The sequence below is a fragment of the Petaurus breviceps genome, unplaced genomic scaffold (assembly GCF_028583685.1).
Source record: "Petaurus breviceps papuanus isolate PSGF00001 unplaced genomic scaffold, PetGlider_PUasm1.0 78, whole genome shotgun sequence".
Lineage (NCBI taxonomy): Eukaryota > Metazoa > Chordata > Mammalia > Diprotodontia > Petauridae > Petaurus > Petaurus breviceps.
In genome coordinates, this window is record NW_027186502.1 from 8,329,531 (window position 1) to 8,349,919 (window position 20,389).

A 20,389-nucleotide genomic window follows, 5' to 3' on the forward strand; every position below is an offset into this window, starting at 1 on the left:
GCTTTGTGAGGTGGAGATAAGCAGGGAATACATTCCCTTTCGAGAAATGGCTTTAATTTACAGAGGCAGGAAATGGTACATGGTAGCCAAGTTGTGGAGGCCCTTAAAATAAGTAGAGAATTTCTTAAAGGCAGTGCAAACCACAGAAACATTAATGACATGATCAGACTTGAACTTTAGAGAGTTTTGACAGCTGTGTGGAGTATGAATTGGAGAGGGAGGGGAAACATGAAGACCAGATAGGGAATATTAAAGTAGTGTAGGTCAGAGGTGATAGGAGGTTCTGAAATAGAGCCTGTAGCTCTAGAGATTATAGAGGTGAGACAGAACCTTCAGAACTTTAGCTAGCAATAATGGGAAATAGATGGAACTTTAGTTAAATAGGATAAAAAGGAAGGAGAAATAGGTGGTTCAGTTACTTTTTAAGATTAGGGAGACTGACAAGGTGTTTGCTGTAGTAAAGAAGAAATATTTATTATCTCCAAAGTGGGGGGAGGAAGAGAGAAAGTGATTGTGTTTTGAAAAATGAAAGTGAGGAACTGTGCCAGTATTTATGGGATACCCATAGCATGTATGGAAGTAAGACCTTAGGTCATCCACTATAAAAGGGAAAATGTTGTCATTTGGGAGGAGGTAGAGAAAATTAAGAATTGTTAAGAGTTGTGTAGAAGGGTTTTCCCCAGCAATAGCAAAGGCTCAGTTGATGTTAGGTGCCCTAAAATTCTAGAGTGATAAATGGATCCATTTCACAAACTGTCCAGTAATGCTCCGGAGTTCTTTAATGGCATCTAGAGATCTGAGTTGGATAAGGAACAGTTGTAAAGGAATTGATAGCATTGAGGGGGAGAGGAGAAAAAGGAGTCTATGATTTAAGGAATACGGAGATAAAGGTTGGGTGTGAAAGTTATTGACCAAAAGAGAGAAATTATTAAGTGCTTATTTTATGACAGGTACTGAGTTAACTTTGGCAGTATAAATAGAAACGCAAAGTGTCTGTCCTCAAGGAGTTTGCATTCTAAGGAGGGAAGACCTCCCATCAAAGATAAGGAAGGGGCAGTGAGCTCAAGGTATAAAAGTTTGTAGTATTAAAAGAGGAGTTGATTATAATTAGGAATTTTATGTTCTTAAATGTTTTTTTTTTTTTAAGCAATTGGGGTTAAGTAACTTGCTCAAAGTTACACGGCCAGTTATTTCTGGGTGGGTGCTAAGTATCTGAGCCTGGATTCTATCTCCAGGTCATCCCAACACTGGGGCCTGTGCTCTTACTCACTGTGCTACCTGGCCTCCCCTTAAATGTTATTTTTAAAAGGCATTTATTGCTTCTTATAAGATAGCCACTGTTGGGGGCAGCTAGGTGGCACAGTGTACAGCACTGGCACTGGAGTCAGGAGGACCTGTATTCAAATTTGGCCTCAGACACTTAACACTTACTAGCTATGTGACCTCGGGCAAGTTACATAATGCTCTGTTTCTTATTTGGTCCTAAATTCTTCCCTTATCCATAGATCTGACATGTAAACTATATCATACTCCCCTTATTTCCTTATGGTTTTGGGGAAGTGCTCCCTGAGCTTCAGTAAGATTTTAATATTAGCACTAGATAACTAATAGAATTGTAACTAAAGTGCTTTGTAAATCTTACAGGGCAATGAGTATTGTGAACTATGTCAGAAGAAGCTATACTTTTGTATGTACAAAGAAACTACTACTTTTTTCTTTTTCTTTTTTTTGGAGGGGGAAGGTAGGGCAGTTGGGGTTAAGTGACTTGCCCAAGGTCACACGGCTAATAAGTGTTAAGTGTCTGAGGCCGAATTTGAACTCTGGTCCTCCTGACTTCAGGGCTGGTACTCTATTCACTGCGCCACCTAGCCACCCCCCCTACTTTTTTTCTTATAGTAGATATATGGTTGTGGACTTTGAAATTAGATTTTTTTTTCCTTTTAAATTTATTTTTTAGTTTACAACATTCAGTTCCACAATTTTTAGAGTTCCAAATGTTTTACCTCTCCCCTTCCACTCCCACCCCTTCTAAAGGCAGCATGCAATCTGATAGAGATTCTTCATATGCCTTCACATTAAATAGTTAAATTGTAAAGAAGAATTATAACCAATGGAATGAACCACAAGAAAAAAAACAAAACAAAAAAGAGCGCAAGTAGTTTCAGTCTGCATTCAGATTTCATATTTCTTTCTCTGGATGTGGATAACCTTTTCCATCATGAGTCTTTTCGAGTTGTTTTTTTTTTATAATCTAGAACAGTCTTTTAAAGTTAAGTCATCACAGATGTGTCTGTAACTGTACAGCATTCTCCTGATTCTACTTACCTTACTCAGCATCAGTTCCTATAAGTCTCTCCAGGTTACTATGAAGATCATCTGCTCCTCATTTCTTTTAGCACAATTGTATTCATATACCACAACTTGTTTAGCCATTCCTCAATTGGTGGGTATCCCCTTGATTTCTAATTCTTTGTCACCACAAGGAGCTGCAGTATTGTTTGTACATATACTCACTTCTCATTTTTACGATCTCTTTGGGATACAGACTTCTTAAGTGGTATTGTTGGGTCAAAGGGTATTCTCAGATTTTTTTTTCTTTTTGGAGGGGGAAAGGCAGGGCAGTTGGGGTTAAGTGACTTTCCCAAGGTCACCCAGCTAGTGGGTATTCCCAGTTTTACAGCCCTTTGGGGATAGTTCCAAATTGCACTCCACAATGGTTGTTTCAGTTCACAATTCCAACAGTGCATTAATGTTGGCAATTTTCTCACATCTTTTCCAGCATTTATCATTTACCTTTTTTGTCATGCTATTCAGTCTGACAGGTGAGATGTGGTACCAGTTGTTTTGATTTGCATTTCTCTAATCAATAGTTATTTAGAGCATTTTCCCATATGATTATAGATATCTTTAATTCCTCTGAAAACTGCCAGTTCATATTCTTTGACCATTTATCAGTTGAGAAATGACTTGTATTATAAACTTGACTTGGTTCTTTGTGTGTTTTGGAAATGAGACCTTTATCAGAGACACTGGTTATAAAAATTTTTTCCCAATTTTCTGCTTCCCTTCTAATCTTGGTTACATTGGCTTTTTTTAGTATAAAACCTTTTCAATTTAATATTATAAATTTATCCATTTTGTAATGCTCTCAATCTCTTGTTTGGTCAAATTCTTACCTTCATAAATCTGACAGGTAAACTATTCCTTGCTCTCCCAGGTTGCATATAATATCAGCCTTTATATCTAAATTGTGAACCCATTTTTACTATTTTAGTATATGGTGTAAGATATTGGTCTGTGCCCAGTTTCTGCCATACTATTCCAGTTTTCCCAGTAGTTTTTTGTCAAATAGTGAGTTCTTATCCCAGAAGTCTTTGGGTTTATCATGACAATAGGTTACTATAGTCACTGACTACTGTGTCTTGTGTACCTGATAGATTCCACTGATCTACCACTTTCTCAGCCAGGACCAAGTAGCTTTGATGGCTGCTGCTTTATTAATACACTTTAAAATCTGGTATGGCTGGGCCACCTTTCCTAGCATTTTTTCTTTTCATTAATTCCCTTGTTGTTCTGGACCTTTTGTTTTTCCAGATGAATTTTGTTATTCTAGCTCTATAAAATATAGATGTTTTGAATGTATACATCATGGATTATAGTATGAATATGCAGTATACACTAAATGACTGTCTTTTATACTATTATAATTTGTGTTGAAGTTATTGGTGTATATATATATATTTTCAGTCAATAAGTTTCATGAATTGGGGGGAAAATGGCAATGCCTTATCATGGCTACTTAGTAAGTATTTGCTAAGTATTTTCAAATATTATGTTTTTAATTCTATTCTAGAATTACAGTCAATAGCAGAATTTGAGAACCTATGACAAAACATTTTTCCTCCCCATTTTTTGGCCCTGCTCCCTAGCAGTTTCCATCTCAGAGAGTGAGGGTGTAGAGATAGTTGAATGTAATCTATAAATAAATAAGTTTCTGCTGCCTCAAGTTATTTTGTGTAGTTGATGGAAAAACCTTTTGGTGAGTCCCTGTTGAACAAAAATGGCAATAAAGTGGTGATATCAGGATAATGAGCTGCAATTTCTAGTTTTTTGTTTTTATGACTATATGAACTTTTTTGAAATGAAAGGCTTAACTACTTTTTTCTAAAATAAATTGGGAGCCTCCTGAATCTCAAAAAGAGCTTTCACTTATATTTTGTATGACTTATTTTATTTTAGTGTGTTGTTGGTGGTTGCAATGCCAGCTTTGCATCTCAGGGAGGGCTAGCTCGTCATGTACCCACACACTTTAGTCAGCAAAATTCTTCAAAAGTTGCCAGCCAGCCAAAGGCCAAAGAGGAATCTCCTTCTAAAGCTGGAATGAATAAGCGGAGGAAGTTAAAGAACAAAAGGCGACGCTCATTACGTAAGTATTTAACCTTGAGAGGAAAACTATACATTATTATATAACCTTTTTAGTTGTTACCTTGGAAAGAATTAACATAGAAATTTTAATATTCTTAGAAAAAATTATTAGGGAAAATAATCTTGTTAATATGTGGCATTTTATTTTGTCATGACATGTAAAAGTTATCTTGTATCTTTATTGTCTTTTTATATGACCAAATATTAAAATAACATATTTGGGTTCTTCATAAATTAAAAAAGGTATTTGACACTAGTTGAATTTGTACTTGTAGACATACATCTGGCAGGAAAACATTGCTTGAGTCAATGAAATTAGTACTTAGGATGACTCTTAGTCCATGCAGTAAAATTTAATAAAATCCCTTAATTTTTTTTTTAATTTTTTAAACAATTGGGGTTAAGTAACTTGCTCAAGGTTATTTCTGGGTGTGGTGCTAAGTATCTGAGCCCAGATTCGATCCCAGGTCATCCCAACTCTGGGGCCAGTGCTCTTACTCACTGAGCCAACTGGCTGCCCCCAAATCCCTTAAATTATAGGCAGATAAAGGTAAGAGATCTATTAGTACAGAAAGCATTATTATTACTTTGCCTTTGTGTAGAATGTAAGCTACTTGACTCCACTAGTACCATATTATGCAGCCAGTGGGTTCATGGCTAATGTAGATTTGAATAGAATTATAGATGTTTTAAGTCCGGGGTCCATAGTAAGTAGTCGTCTTGAACTGTTTTCTTCTTACTATAGGGAGAATTGTATACATAATGAAATTTTTTGTTCTGGAAGAAGTATCCCTTGAATTGTCATTCCCTTAGTTTTTTTTGCCAATAAAACTTTTAAAAGTACTGTCATAACAATGTCATTTATGTAGTATTAAGCAGTGAGTTGAGCAGAATACAGAAGGGAAAAGAATGTGGTCCCTACTCTCAAGGAGCTTGTAGTCTTGGTGAGAAAGTGAGATATGTAGGCAAATTTGCAAAAAGGAGGAAGACAATTTTTTGATTATAGGTAGGAATTAGGGAAAATTGGGTTGTATGTCCTAAAGGTAGGGTCATTGGAAGAATGGAGGAAATAGGGTGAACAAAGACAGAAGTTATTTTGAAATAAATGGAAGAGGGAATGTGTGAGTGGGGCAAGGGTTTAGTGGAGAGAATAGGGGAAGGAAAAAAAGAGATGCATTAAATGCATCTCAATGCGTTAAAGATTTTTTAAATTTTATATTTCAAAGAGAAAAAGGGCTATTTAATAATGATTAATGCCTTGTTAAGTTGTACAGATGCCCAGAAGTAGTTGCATATCTAGGAAGAGTTGAGACTTCAGACTTGAAGTATAATTCACAACCACACAACATAAATGGATAAATTGAGTTAAGATTCAATTCAGCAAAAATTGTCTGTTATGTCCTTTGGGCATAAACCAAACTGTCCTGTGTGTTTTTGTGAGATCTGGTACATCTTGTGTGTATACAAATGTATAAAGTAGTTGGAAGAGAAGGAGAGATGATAGCAATTGGGGAGATCAGTGAAGTCCTCAAGGAGGAGGTGGTGTACCTGAGTTTAGCTTTGAAGGAAGTATTCTGAAAATGAATAGAATGTATTTTGGGAGTCTTTTACAAGAAGAAAGAAGAGAGTGAAAAGTTGTTTGGAATTAGATTTTGGAGGGCCTTTAATGGATTGAGGAATTCATATTTTATGCTGGAGATAGTGGGAAGTTTTTTGAGCTAATAGGTGACTTGGTAAGACTCTTTGCTTTAGGAAGATAATTTTGGCAGCTGTAGCTAAAGAATTAAGTAGAGATGGGAGAGACTGGCAATAGGGAACTGCAGAGAGAGTGACTGTGAGGAAAGAGAAAGGGATATTGATCTGAGATGATTTGGAGATAATATTCAATGACTTTAGGTGTGAAGGAATGAAAGGAACTTGGTTGGGTGACTGAATCATTATACCCTGAGTAGAAATAGAGAAGGTTGGAGGAAAGAAGGGTTTAAGATGGAAGGTGAATTCAGTTTTCTATGGATGTTAATTTTGTGATGATAATGATAATGGGAAATGGGGGGAAAGGGATGTAGTAAGGGAGACATAGAAGAAGGAATCCTCAATCTAACAGGGTTTAAGATGGAAGGTGAATTCAGTTTTTTACTGCTTTTATTTTGTGATCATGATAATTGGAAATAAGGAAGTTGTATCGGGAGGGGGAAGGTAATGAGGAAGACTTAGAAGAGGGTTTTTTTTTGTTTCAAGGAGCAGTGCAGTGTTGCTGGTGATTGACAGGATGATGATATATGTCATGACTTATATGTTCTCTAATCTAACATTCTCATTTTACATATAATAAAAATGAAGCCAAGAGAAGTATAGTGACTTGCTTAGATTCACATAGTTATCAGTAAGTGACAGATAGTGTTTGAACCTTGGTCATTCACAATTCCAAATTCAACTCATTATACTACATGTACTGCAGAGTGGAGATGGAATTCATGGCAATTGAAGTAGTTGCTGAACTGGTTGGCACAGAATATTAGAATGACTGTGAATTTTGAAATCTCTCATTTGAAGACAGGGCCTGGAGTTGACAGGAAAGCTTTGGACCCATTCTGTTGAACTCCTTTAGTCAGTATAGCAGTAACTATGTCCCAGGAACTTAATAAATCTATAATGTCATTAAGCATTAGGCATGTCAGGCTAATTAAGGCATTCTTTCTCCTCACTACATTATTTTCAGATAAGTTCCTAAAGTTGCCTGATCATGCTCAGGATTGGTTTAAAAAACCAATATGATTTTTATCTGAGTTCTGTGGTAACTAAACATACCTACCATTTATTTCCTATTTCTTGGGAACAGCCTTGTTGGGATAGCCACTTGATAAAAGTTCAGATTTTTTTTTAAGACTTTGGTTTATTACATTGATTTATTGAAACCTGAAAAGATTCTTATTCTTAGAATCTTGTGCACAATTTAAAATAGTTTTCAATGAAAACTTTTTTCCATCTTCAGACATTAAAAGTAACCTCAGGCTATTCTTACACAGTTTAAGTCAAGCATTTAAGTTCCTTCTCTGTGTTAAGTAGTTTTAGTTGCAAAAGACATGAATAACATGATAGCTCTTTAGGAGCTAACATTCTAATGGGGAAGGCAACATGTGTTTATATCTCCTTAGAGAATAAATACAAACAATTGTGAGTGCTCTGTGTGGGTTATGGGCAAAATCTTTTTGCAGGAAATCATGCTTAAGATGCATCTTTTAGAAAGGAACTCACTGAGGCAAAGGTTAAGAGGGGGTGCATTCTAGGCACACGGTTGGTTGTGGAATGCAAAAGGAAGGAGATGGCAAATAGAGTTTTTGTGAGGAACAGTAAAGGCCAGTTTGATTGGGTCATAGAAAGTGGTAGGACTAGAATGATAGGTTGGTTGGGCTTTAAAAAATAGAAGAATGTGTTATTCTGTTATCAGTGTAATAGGATGGCTAGGAGTGGCAAGAGACTTTAGGAAAGGAGACAAACTAACAGGCTGTTGGATTGATCTCTGAGAAAACACTGTGGTAGTAGCTGTGTGAGGACAAAAGGCGTTAGATTCGAGACATTTTATAGGTAGAAATAATTAAAATGACAGCAAATTGGATATAGTGCAGGGTAAGTAAGGAGTTGAGATTTATGCTGGGATTATTAACCTTTGGCAGAAATTTTGAAGAGGAAAAGCTTTTGGGGAAGAAACAGAATTTTGGACATCTTGATTTTGAAATGTCTCCAAAGACATTTTATGTAAAATGTCCAAGTAGGAAATTGGTGTTTTGGGGGACTGAAGCTCTCTCTGTGACATTATAGCAAATTTGCTAAAAGGTTAGAAGAAATAAATTAGGTTGGAGGTAGAAGCATACGCTTATAGGTTTACTTTTTTCTTCTTTTTAATGGAAGGGAAAAGATTAGGGAAAGACTCTTTTCTTGGCAAGTATAGCTGCATCTAGCATATTTGTTGCATTACTGGTTAAATTTTTTAAAAATACCATTTTGTGTTTTGTTTTTTTAAAGCACGACCCCACGACTTCTTTGATGCACAGACACTGGATGCAATAAGACATCGAGCCATATGCTTTAACCTCGCAGCCCATATAGAAAGTTTAGGAAAGGGACACAGTGTTGTTTTTCATAGTACTGTAAGTATTCTGTATTTTTTGTTTTTTAATTGTGCTGATAAATGTACCCCAAATTTAAATACAAACAAAGCTGTATTTAATTTTGTATGTGAAATTATCTCCTATTAAAATAGATTTATCAAATATTTGCTTTATGGTAGGCATTTTATGAATGTTCCATATTCTCAAAGAGATTGTGTTCTACTTGGAAACTACATTATGGACATAGAATTATGGGCAATTTACATAGAAAGTAAATAAAAGTAATTTCTGGAGAAAGGCTTCACCTGGACCTAGATAAACCCAGTCTTAAGATTTGAGTTTCCTTTCATGTACATTAGTTTTTATTTTCCCAGGCCTATTCCCTACCCAAATCATAAACTTTGGTTACACTGCACACTGCTAGGGATGGGGAAATACATGGAATCTTGAGGCTTGCTGTTCCATATTTGCAGTTTTCTAATTGTTACATAATTTTTCCTAATTGAAATGAAATCTACTCCCCTTTAATTTCTACTACATCATTTTGTTCTGCTTTGGCAAGCAGAACAAGGCTTTGATAATGCTTTTAGATATTTGAAGAATTTGATCATTTCCCATAAGGTTTCTTTATAAGACTGGAACATTTTTGATTTCCTTCTGCTGATCATCACATAGTATTCTTTGTCCCTTTAACATCCTGTTAACAATTTTGGGCATCTCCTGGCTTCTTCTTAATGACCCCTTTAAAATACAGTACTCATGGGCAGCCAGTATTGCCAAATATTATCTGACTGGTTGCTGATGTACAGGATGAAAAGGCAGAACAGTCCAGAAAAAAATTTTTCCCATGCCTGTTTAGTAGAGATGAACTCATAGGTGGAGAAAGGTTTCAAAAGATAAGGAAACTGAAACTGAAGGTGGAATTCGAGTTTCATTGTCATTGAAAGACTTTTTCCTATTCTCAATCCCAATTCTGCCCTCCTACACATTTTCCTTAGGAGTTCAGGGAAGTGGGAATTGAATTCTCCATGGATTATCAATGGACAGAATATGACATCATGATAAGAGAGAAGTTTGATTTTGAATAAAGATAAAATTTGTTTCTAGTGGAACAGAAATAGTAAGAAGTCACAAAAGAAGGTGGGCTTGAAGGAACTTCCAAGTTAAATGGGGGTTTAATTGAGAGTAGCATCCTGAAGGGAGACAAAAAGACAGGAAGAAAAGTATTGCTTTGGGAAGCAGGGTTGAGATTAATTTTAGAGTCCAAGTCAAGGAAATGGAAGTTTTTTTTTTTACTAATATATATACTGTTTTATACTAATACTATACTGTTTTATACTAATGTTTTAAAGAATCTCTTCTTAAAAAGGAACCACAGTTGTAATAAAGTGCTAAGACACATGGAAGAGAAAAATAGTTTTAAAAATTCATAACTGTATGTAGTTACTTGTTATCACAATTTTTAAACATGTTCCAAAGAATATGTCTGCTTTTATGTAGACTTTGAGGTCTTTAAGAAAAGAGTTCTTTCATCAAAAATACCTTTTTTACTGTATTCAATCATCTACCTTGAAGAACTTGCATTTCTGTGTTCTCCAGAAGAGGTCAGCCTTGTATTAAAATATTTTGTGTAAAGTTTATAGTGTTTAATTCTTCATTTGGAATGAGCTAGACTTACATAATTATTTAAAAGTTTAAAGGTAAAGGGAAAACATTTATAGGTATTAAATGCCTAATATGCAAAATTACAAGGTCTATGTTCTTCATTAGGATATAATTCTAATTTTCATTCAAAGTGATTGACTCTTGATGATTCAGGTATGGACCCTATTAAATTCAAGTCACCATTGGTCAGTCCAATATATAAAGGGACAACATTTATGGAACCTATTTAGATCCAAAACATAGGTAGTTTTAGATACTGACATGTCTTCAAGCTTTTCATATATTGACTTATTCTTTATATTGACTTACATAATAATAAAGTCAGGTTTAGAAAGTAAGTTGACTTGTTATAGACCTTTTTGACTTAATCTGTTATCCTTTTAATTTGTCGATCAAAATATAAGCTTTTCAAATAGTATTTTGGAGGTGAAATTGAAAAAACAATTTCTAAGTGAATTTTACAGTTCACATTGAAATAGTTTTACCTTTTAATTGCATTCTTGAGAAAGTGTATTCATTGTTTCAAATCACAAATTTTTTAAATCTAATGTTTTCTTGTAATGCAGTATGGAGGTCATTTAAAAATTATTCAAAATTGATTATGTGGTATAATGAATGATTGGTACTGGAGGAAGTGGGAGGAACTCATACAATTTTCCATATTTTAAATGTACATTTTCCACATTTTTGGGTCATTGTTATACCCTCAATAGGTAATAGCCAAGAGAAAAGAAGATTCTGGAAAGATAAAACTGCTGCTTCATTGGATGCCAGAAGATATGTAAGTATTTTAGAAGTGAATTACTCTCTGGATATTATGTAGATCTTTAATTAGAGAATTAGAATGGTAAAAGCAACTTCCTAAATAATTTTCACCATTTGTTAACAATAGAGGAGCCCCAATTTAATTTTATTTTTATGCACTAAGCCGTTTAATATTTTTACCCTTTTCGCGGTGGAGGGAAGTGAGATTCTCAGTCATATACATTATAGTTATAGTAGGTAGATAATGATGTAGTAGGAAAAAAAATTGGACTGAGATTCAGGAGGCTTAAATTCTACTTTGAACTCTGCCACTTGCAAGCACTTTGACTATGGGGAGGTTATTACTTTCATTTTTTAGCCCTTAATTTCTTCTGTAAAATGAATGAAATGGAATAGAAGTTTCTAAAATTTTATGATTTTACTTATAGCTTATCTACCTAATGTTATAGATTTAAATGTTTCTACCTTACTTTCTCAAACAAGTACTGTTTTTATTACATAAGTAGTTGTTTTCTTGAGCAGGTGCTGCTTCTTCATGTTCTTAAGGGTTTATATTTGACTGTCTGACTAATATCTGGCCAGTATCTGTAGTTTCAGAAAGTAGGCCACGTAACCCTAAACTAGGTTTTGAGCAGTTGAACATGCAGGTAGAATTCTAAGATTTGAGCTACCCAGGGATTACATTGTTGGTGCCCTCTGTGGCTCCTGTTGAAACATGCAGAGGGAGGGATTGGTGACAGAATTGTGTAGGGTGGAGAGGTAGTTAGATGCAGGATGACAATGAGGTAGGGGCACCAGTGAAGGCTGGCTTATATTTCAGTAGTAATGGAATTTGTGTTTTGTGTTTTTGAGAAGAATTTTAATACAGGAGTATTGTCAGCTAATAAAGATGAGAATGCAAAACTAATCCACTCTTTAGGCCTTTTAGGGAGTTTTTGTAGTTAATAATTTCAAAATTATGTTATGATCTTTCAATTCAAAAAGGAAACATTTACTTTGCATCAGTAACTTAAGAACATTAACAGCTGTGGCATATTTCTTTATTAAAGAAATGCTCTTAAGCACCACCTTTCATAATTTCCAACTACAGTGTTTTTAAAGTCAGATCGTTCCTTTAAAGTTTATCATTGTAAATTAACATGGGGTGAGATAAGTGATATTTGAGAAAAATGATTTTTTTTTCTGCCGTAGTTTGCCTGATGTGTGGGTAAATGAAAGTGAACGACATCAACTAAAAACGAAAGTAGTTCATTTATCAAAGCTACCCAAAGACACTGCCTTGCTTTTGGACCCAAACATATACAGGTAATTTCATTGTGAAGTTTTCCTTTATAAAGCATAATAATTAAGACTCACTAAGCTTTTAAAAAAAATATATCGTATGTTAAAACTAATGCAACAGATTGTTAGGGCAGGAATATCAATCTTGGTTAGTACCCAGAAAGCTCTGAGGTTTTAAGAAATTCTTAAATAATCAACCTTCATGAACTGAAATCTAGTTACTGAGAAAGAGGGAATGTGTTTATTTACCAAGTGTATTTTACTTTTTTGTGCTTGGTATACAGAAATTCTAGTAAAAGAAGTACATACAGTGGAATCCTGAAAGATCACTTCTGTTAAGATCACATACTGGTTTGTATGCCAATTTTTTTCAAGTCCAAATTTATCTTACGCATTTACTGTTCAGTTGTAATACATGTAGTATTACTTTGAAACCAGTACTGCCATTTTTTTGTTAGACTTGTGGGGGAGGGAAGGAAAGTGCATATTAAGTGTTCTAGGTAGTTTAAACAATTTGATTTTTTAAAATGTTTATTTACTCACGATTAAGTTTATTAGCTTAAAAATGGTCACATTTATAATAGATTTCATGGTTTGTTTTTTTTAATCTGGTCTGCTTTTTCATTGGTGTACTATGCTTGAACCATAATTCACAGAATACAGATAAAGATTTATTAAAAATGCACCAATGCTATATACTGATGAGCTAAATTCTTGTGTAACATAAATTATAGTTTTATTCATGCAATTAGTTAACCTTTAACAAATATTACAGGACTAAAATAATGTCCATAGTACTTAGCACAACGCATTGCAATACAGTATGAACTTAATAAGTTTTTGTTGAATTGATTTGTAATCTATAATGGTCAAACAATTTCTATTTCAGTCCCCATCAAATTGAGGATTTTGAGTAGAGTTTAATGGAAATATTTTCATTTTAGGCATTTTCAAGTACAGTGTCCTAGTTAATTTTGTTTTAGCATTATTCAGAACAACTGAATCCTAATGTAACAAAGTAATTGCCCTGAATTTTTCCTCTGTTTCACCCCTTGGAGTTCAAGAGTGGTGAAATACCTAATTCATTTCAGCAAATATTCCTGAAGGTATAAGTTAATCTGTGAGCATAAGTGGTTATGTATCCTGTGTTTGGATTTATTCTTCTCTACCCCATGATAACCCTACTCCTTCCTTCCATCAATTTCCTGCATTTAAAAAATTTTACCATCACTTTATGCCTGTGTTCAGGTTTTCTCAAGATTATGATGTGGTGGTTGGGAATAAATCTTTAGTTGCCAATAGTTCACCTTGTTTTGATATAGTGAATGTATTGTGACAATAGAGTTGTGGTGCTTCCTTAAGCTCTTAATAGAGGTGTTCAGCATTGAATAATCCATAGTCTAGCCTTAGGAAGATCTTTCAGTAATGTATCCAACTTAAAGTATGACTGTAGGAAAGTCCCATAATCTTCAAGTGCTGGAGACAACTCTTAAAATTATAAGGTGTAGATTATTTTCTAATCAGCATTTATTTTATGGAGTTTGCACTGACAATTTCCCATACTGTTAAAATTACTGAAACCCTACACTCCATCTCTTTTTGATCTTTCCTGACATTGATGGGACACCGGGGCCCCTCCTGTTTTACCCCCCAATGTCTTTCTCTATGTAGAGGAAGGATTCTTGTGAGGTTGGCTATTTAACCATAGAAAAGTATAGTACTGCTTTTCACAGAGGCTTTCCAGTTGGGGATTGTGGGCCATCTTTGTAGTTTGCCAAGGCCTCATTATGCATACATGTTTAGGTATTAGACTGAATTCTAAATTCCCATCAAACTCAAATTCTTTTTTTTTTATTCTGTACCATCAGGGAACTGAGTGCCATTAAGGGATTGAAAGAAAACATTTTAAAATTGTCTTAATTTATGTTAGATACAAAATTTCTTATGATAGTAGGTATAGTGCAGTTGACAGACTAGTCTAACAAGACAAGCTTTAGCATATTTATGTAAACTACTTTAAAGGAATTTCTTCTAAATAGTAAATTTTTATCATTAGAACCACTTATTTGTCACCTCAGACAAATATCCTATTGGAAAAAATATTGATACTTATGAAGAATCAAGAAATTTCAGATATAGAGTAAACTAGTTAACCTGACAAGAAGATTTTAGCAGAACGTAAATATTCAGTAGATAAAACCTAATAACTTGAATAGATTCCATGGGAAAATAAGTATTGTATGTCTGTATCATGTTATAAAATAATTTATCATGAATAGTTGTCTTGTAGTTTTTAAAAAAACCTTTACAGTAAAATACAAATTTTTTTCTTTTTTCCAGAACAATGCCACAGAAGAGGTTGAAGAGGTAAAAATAATAATACATAAATAAATAAAGCAAACAAACGGGGGATACCTACAGTCTTAGTCACTGACAATGGGTTTAGGAATAAAGTTGCACATTAGAGTCAACCCCTTCCTTTTTTCTCCTCCCTCCCCCAATACTTAGATAATATTTATGCTTAGTGTAAACATTCTGTGAATGAAGTAGACGCTTCTGTGGAATGTATTAATATATTACTGTATATCCACATTTTCATGGAATGGTACAGTGGGAGACTGAGCAACCACTCTTCTGGCAACTTAGTGGAACAACTTCTTAAAAGCTTTGCATGCTTGCTGCTTTAAGCTGCTTTTTCTTTAGTGATTTCAGTAGTTTATATTTGAAAAAAATTATTACAATTTGTGCCCTTAACAAATTCAAAAGCACTCTTAAGAATATGTTTGTCTCTACATTGTTCATTGATTTAAACTCAATTAACATATTAAGACAATGAATTATCAGGAGATAATTTAATTTTCAATTATGATTAATAGATGTGATTGGTTGCCATTTGTGTTCTTTTGCAGAACTCTGATAAGAAAAGTATTCAATTTGTATTTAAGCAAACAGTGAACGTCATTTGCAATCAACCAAAAATTTCATCTATCGAATTAGGGCTGAAACTTAACTGTTAAGAGTGTTGCAGTATGTCTGGTGACTCCCTTTTCAGGATTAGGGCTTTCTCATGGAGTACAGTATGTTAATATTATATAATGAATCTGTTAACGGTTTTTGAAAAACCTCTATTTCAAGTTTTTAAATACTCTCAGTGTTTTCATTTTATGACCGATTTTTTTCATGAGAAAAACAATGGATTTTCTTTTGATGTAAGAAAAATTGTATTTTTTTTTTTTTTTACATATCCGGAAATTGAATTCTTTATGCACCAAAGTTGGTTTGGGAAAATTAAAAAATCACTTTCTTGCTTTTATTGTGCAAGAAGCCATATGGATTTTTTTTAAACTTAAAGAAATAGAAAATTGTGTAACTTGTTAGTCTTGTATGGAGACAAAAATGTTGCATAGAGATAATAGAACGTTGCTTGTAAATAATTCAGCAGATTTGTAATATATTTTTATATTATGAAATGTACTGTAGATGTTTTTCTAGAGGCATGAAAGTTAAAATGTATATATTATGGTAGAAATAATATTGAAGGATATTGTAATTCACTAGTGCTGCCAGAAGAATTGTTAATAAAGCACCTTCCTTAACAATAAATGTCTTTTGGAGACTTAAGGGACTATGTACTACTGTTAATATCTGTTGTAAGAATGAAATACATTGAACATCCTTCCAGAAGTCTTTGAGGGATGAACAGTAACCATAATAGAATTATGGCACTCATTTCTGACAGTGACCGTGAAATCAATTATTTCCTTACTGTTGGAAGGACCTATTTTAAAGTATGTGGTAATGTGCAGTCAAACTGCATAAAATCCTCCTAATTGAGGAGTTTTCATTTACTACAGTAAATATAAAAACCAGCAGTTTTTACACTAAATTTTTTAAAGAAGAGACAAAAAAAATTAAGAATTAACCCTTTGGTTCCAAGATGCGAATTTTCATGATACACAGTGCATTTTGCATTTACATAATTTTTTTAAAAAAATTAAAAAGAAAATAAACATGAGAGGCCTTCTTGGTTCCAGTGGGTTAAAAAGCTCTCTAGAAATAATAATGAGTGAAATTAAATGAAGTGCAATTACAGCACTATTAATGTAAGACATTCTGGAAAGGTTGTTTAATAAGAATATTATACATAAGCTCTGTAGCAATGTGACATTTCTTTTTTTGGGTTTATTCTTTGGTTTCTGTTCTTTTGCTGGAGCACTTCATCTACTGCTTTATTCTGTACCTATAAAGTAATCTACAATCTCCATTGTTATCTTAAATTTGTTATGAAATTGCCAATAATCGGATATATAATTTGTATCTGTATTTTTATTTTATTGCTTCATGTCCTTGTAAGTCATTCATAATTGACAGATGATTGTAGCCCTTGCCTAAGTATTTTTTCTAATAAAACAAAGCAAATCATATCTAGTTTGAAAGTTGTTACCTTTCAATGAAATTTTAAAATGGCAATTGAAGATTTTTAAAGTACATGTCCTTTTTGATGCTTCACTTAGCTCTCAGAGCTAGGATGCTCAATTAAATCTGATTATGTGTATCCTCTTAATTTTTCCTTATTTCCATACCTACTGTTGCTGTAAGCTAGATCTTGATTCACATTATTACCTATTCTGAGAGGATATTGGAAGATAAAGCAAGAGCACCGGCTCCAGTGTCAGGATGACCTGGGGATCAAATCCAGGCTCAGACACTTAGCACCTACCCAGAAACACCTGGCTGTGTAACCTTGAGCAAGTTACTTAACCCCAATTGCTTAGGGGCGGCCAGGTGGTTCAGCAAGTAAGAGCACCAGCTCCAGCGTTGGGATGACCTGGGGATCAAATCTGGGCTCAGATACTTAGCACTACACCCAGAAATAACTGGCCATGTAACCTTGAGCAAGTTACTTAACCCCGATTGCTTAAAAAAAAAAAAAATAAAGCAGGGAAAGAATTAGTAGCAAAAGAAAAAAGTATTTTTAATAGTAGCTACTTAATAGTAGTGCATTTGGTTAACTACACACTGGTAGAAATTTCAGACATCAAAATCATTGTTAGATTTATCTATGTATTTTTTTTCAAGTTACTCCAATTGCAGTTAATGGAAATATAAATAGGCATATTAAATTTCTAGGTGTTCTTCATCTTAAGTATTGCCATCCTCATTTTGCTCTACTCAGTATAATAGCCAGTAGTATCTTTTACCATTATATTTAGATCAAATAAAGATTGACCTATCATTATGTATCTCTTACATGTATCAGCATTTGTTCAATAATTTCTTCATAAGGAGTTAAAATATAATTTGGATTTTAAAAATAAGAAAAAGTTGAATAACTTTAGGTGTTCTATATAAATTGCATCCAGCTCTCGAATATTGCAAAGCCTAAACTCCAAAGTGACACATGAGTTTTGCATAATTATCCAAAAAGGAAGAGCCAAGTGGAGGAAGAAATGCCTATTCAGACTGATTACATGTAGTTAGACAACTCTTAGCACAACATAAATTTTGGCTTGATAGTGCAAATGGACAATAGTGATCTCTGCCCAGAATGGAACAGGAAGAAAATGACTGGATGGCCTCTGACAGATTGTTGCAGTACTTTTTATGACTCCCTGAAAGATAAATAAGTCTGAATACTTATGCAAAAGATGGTGGTATATATCAGCAATTAACAATATGTCACTAGTGAAGAGTTACACAGTAGACCTGGCATAAAGGATGTCATGTCTGTCATGTGTGGCTGGACAGAAGATGGACTAGTCACAGTGTAAAGGAGGGTGGATGACTCACTGAAGAATACCTAGTATGTATGATCATTGTCAAGCTACAGATACAATTGGTTTTCATCCCTTGTGACAGATACTAATGGCAGTTTTCATATGAATGGATGTTTTATTTTTGCCCTTTGGAGAGCAATTGGGGTTAAGTAACTTGCCCAAGGTTACACGGCTAGTTATTTTGTGTGGGTGTTGTGTCTGAGGCCATAACTGACTTCGGGGCCGGTGTTTTACTCACTGTGTCACCTAGCTGCCCCACATGAATGGGTTTTGGTCATCAGAGAAGTCAGAAAAATTAGTTGGTAATAGGCATTAAATATGTACCAGCTTTTATGCTGTCTATAAAGAATGCATTTATATAAAGTTTTAAGGCTTGCCTAACATTTCATATTACTCTCACACAGATGTGAGAGGTAGGTGTGCTATTATCACCATTTTACAGATGAGTAACTGAGGAAAGACTAGAGGAAACTGAGGCAGACTAGAAATTAAGTGACTACCCAGAGTTACACAGCTAATTAAGTTCCTTAGGCTAGATTTATATTCACATTTTCCTTACTCAATCCAGCATTCATTCCCCTGAATCATGTATGTACCACCTAAACAGCCTCTATTGAGGGAGTCATAGAACTAAATAGGTATTAGAAGAAAAGCTGGAGTGACCTGGAAAGATCTTGCAGAAGGTGAGAATTGAAGTCAGTCTTAACAAAAGCACAGCTGATTAGGGACAGTCTTTCAGCCTTGGGGGTAACCAGTGCCAACATACAGCAATTGGAGATGGAAGTACCATTTGCAAATAAGCATTGTTAGGACCTTAGATTGTGTTTGAGAAAATTGGAAAAGTAGAAAAATTTGTCTTATTTTGTGGGGGGAAAAAAAAAAACTTAAATGCCAGATGGTACATTCTTAAGGCAATAGGCATGGTAGGTACAAAAGTGTACCATAAGCAGCTTTGTGGTAGGTAGATGGGGGGGGGGGCAGGAAGGAACAAAAAGGCACTAATTCAGAAGCCACAGCACCAGTACAGTGAAGAGGGTAGTATATAGGAGAGACCAGAAGGTAAAAACTACAAATTATATGAATATGTGTTTAGAATGAGTCATGAGTTGATGCCAAGGTTTTGAACTTGGTAAAGATGGAGGGAGGTGTTGCCCCCAAAATTTTTAATGGAAATGTGAAAGAAGGAAGATTGGAAAAAAGAGAATTGTTTTGTATTTGAGCTTGAGATATACCTTAATTGTGTACAAATTTCTCTTATATACTTTTTTAGAAGACTGCAACCAGTGTTCTGAAAAATGGACATTTCATTGTTAGAAAGTTTGAAGCTTTGTATTTGGAATGGACATTTTAAAAAAAAGTGAGGTGGCTCAGGTATCCACCTATTTTTTTAAAAATGCCCCTTGAGAGTTTTGTCTGGCCATCGTTACCCTATCAATACAAAATATTGTTGGTGCATAAAACAACATACGGTTTATATCAATAGGTAATAGAGAACAAGAAAATAGATTTTGGGTATATAGGATCATAGGTTCAGCGCTGGGATGAAAATTGAACTAATTAATGGGAGTTTATGAGATCTCCAAAGGAGATAACAAGACTGAGAAATGGACAAGAGTAAGAGGCTACAAGAGAGAATGAGATCATTGTCACAAAAACTTAGGGGAAAGTATCCAATGGAAGTTCAACAGTGTCAATGTTATCAGAGTTCTGGGAGCTCTGGGATTGAGTTGGAGGTGAAGAGGTCATTGGTAATTTTGGAGAAAGCAGTTTCAAAGAAATGAGGCTGTCAAATTGCCATTGAAGAGTGAGAGAAAAGGAAGTTGAGGCACTGATTGGAGACAGTTTTCTCAAGGAGTTTGTCCAGAAAAGTGAGGAGAGATAAGGAATTAGCTACTAGGGATAGATGGGGTAAGTAGAATTTTTGAAACTATGCTAGGGTGGTGTCATTCTTCTGAAAGGGATGGATTCAACGATGGTTGTAGGGGTGTTTATTTTGTCCAGAGTCTTTCTCCATCAGAGATGAGTAATGGAGTATATAGTGGAGAACTAATGAGATTAAAAAAGGATAAGAGGAAACTTCTGTGAGGTGAGTAGTGGCACCTTCAGAGGCAAGATTGAGTAAGGTTTGGAAGTTGTGGATAGTTAGGGAGAATTCTGTGTAGAAGGATTTCTGTGCTGTTAAAAGGCCCAGTTGAGATAAAATAAAACAAGTGTTAAGCTCCTAGCTTTCCAGGTTTGAATAATGTTTACTTCTGATGTCAATTATCCATAGCTCATTAAAAAAGTACCCAGTTTGGTATATTTTATTTTTTGTCTTTTTTAGTTTATTTACAAGATTCAGTTCCACAATCCCTTGAGTTTCAAATT

General features: G+C 34.4%; 1 protein-coding gene across 10 annotated transcripts in view; it reads left to right on the top strand.

The window, feature by feature from the left end:
• Positions 1-20,389, top strand: part of AEBP2 (AE binding protein 2) — a 114,034-nt gene that overhangs the window by 56,248 nt on the left and 37,397 nt on the right. For 3 of the 10 annotated variants that reach the window (XR_011172063.1, XR_011172062.1, XM_069106183.1), the window contains exons 4-9: positions 4,240-4,426; positions 8,449-8,573; positions 10,913-10,980; positions 12,156-12,269; positions 12,530-12,596; positions 14,586-14,612. Coding sequence is in view for 7 of the 10 variants with exons in the window: in XM_069106183.1 (XP_068962284.1) it covers positions 4,240-4,426; positions 8,449-8,573; positions 10,913-10,980; positions 12,156-12,269; positions 12,530-12,584 (549 nt within the window). In the remaining 3 variants the exon portion in view is untranslated. Of the gene's footprint in view, positions 1-4,239; positions 4,427-8,448; positions 8,574-10,912; positions 10,981-12,155; positions 12,270-12,529; positions 12,597-14,585; positions 14,613-15,154; positions 16,670-20,389 lie in introns of those variants that run through there. The other 7 variants (XM_069106186.1, XM_069106180.1, XM_069106187.1 and 4 more) reach the window with 3 other exon arrangements.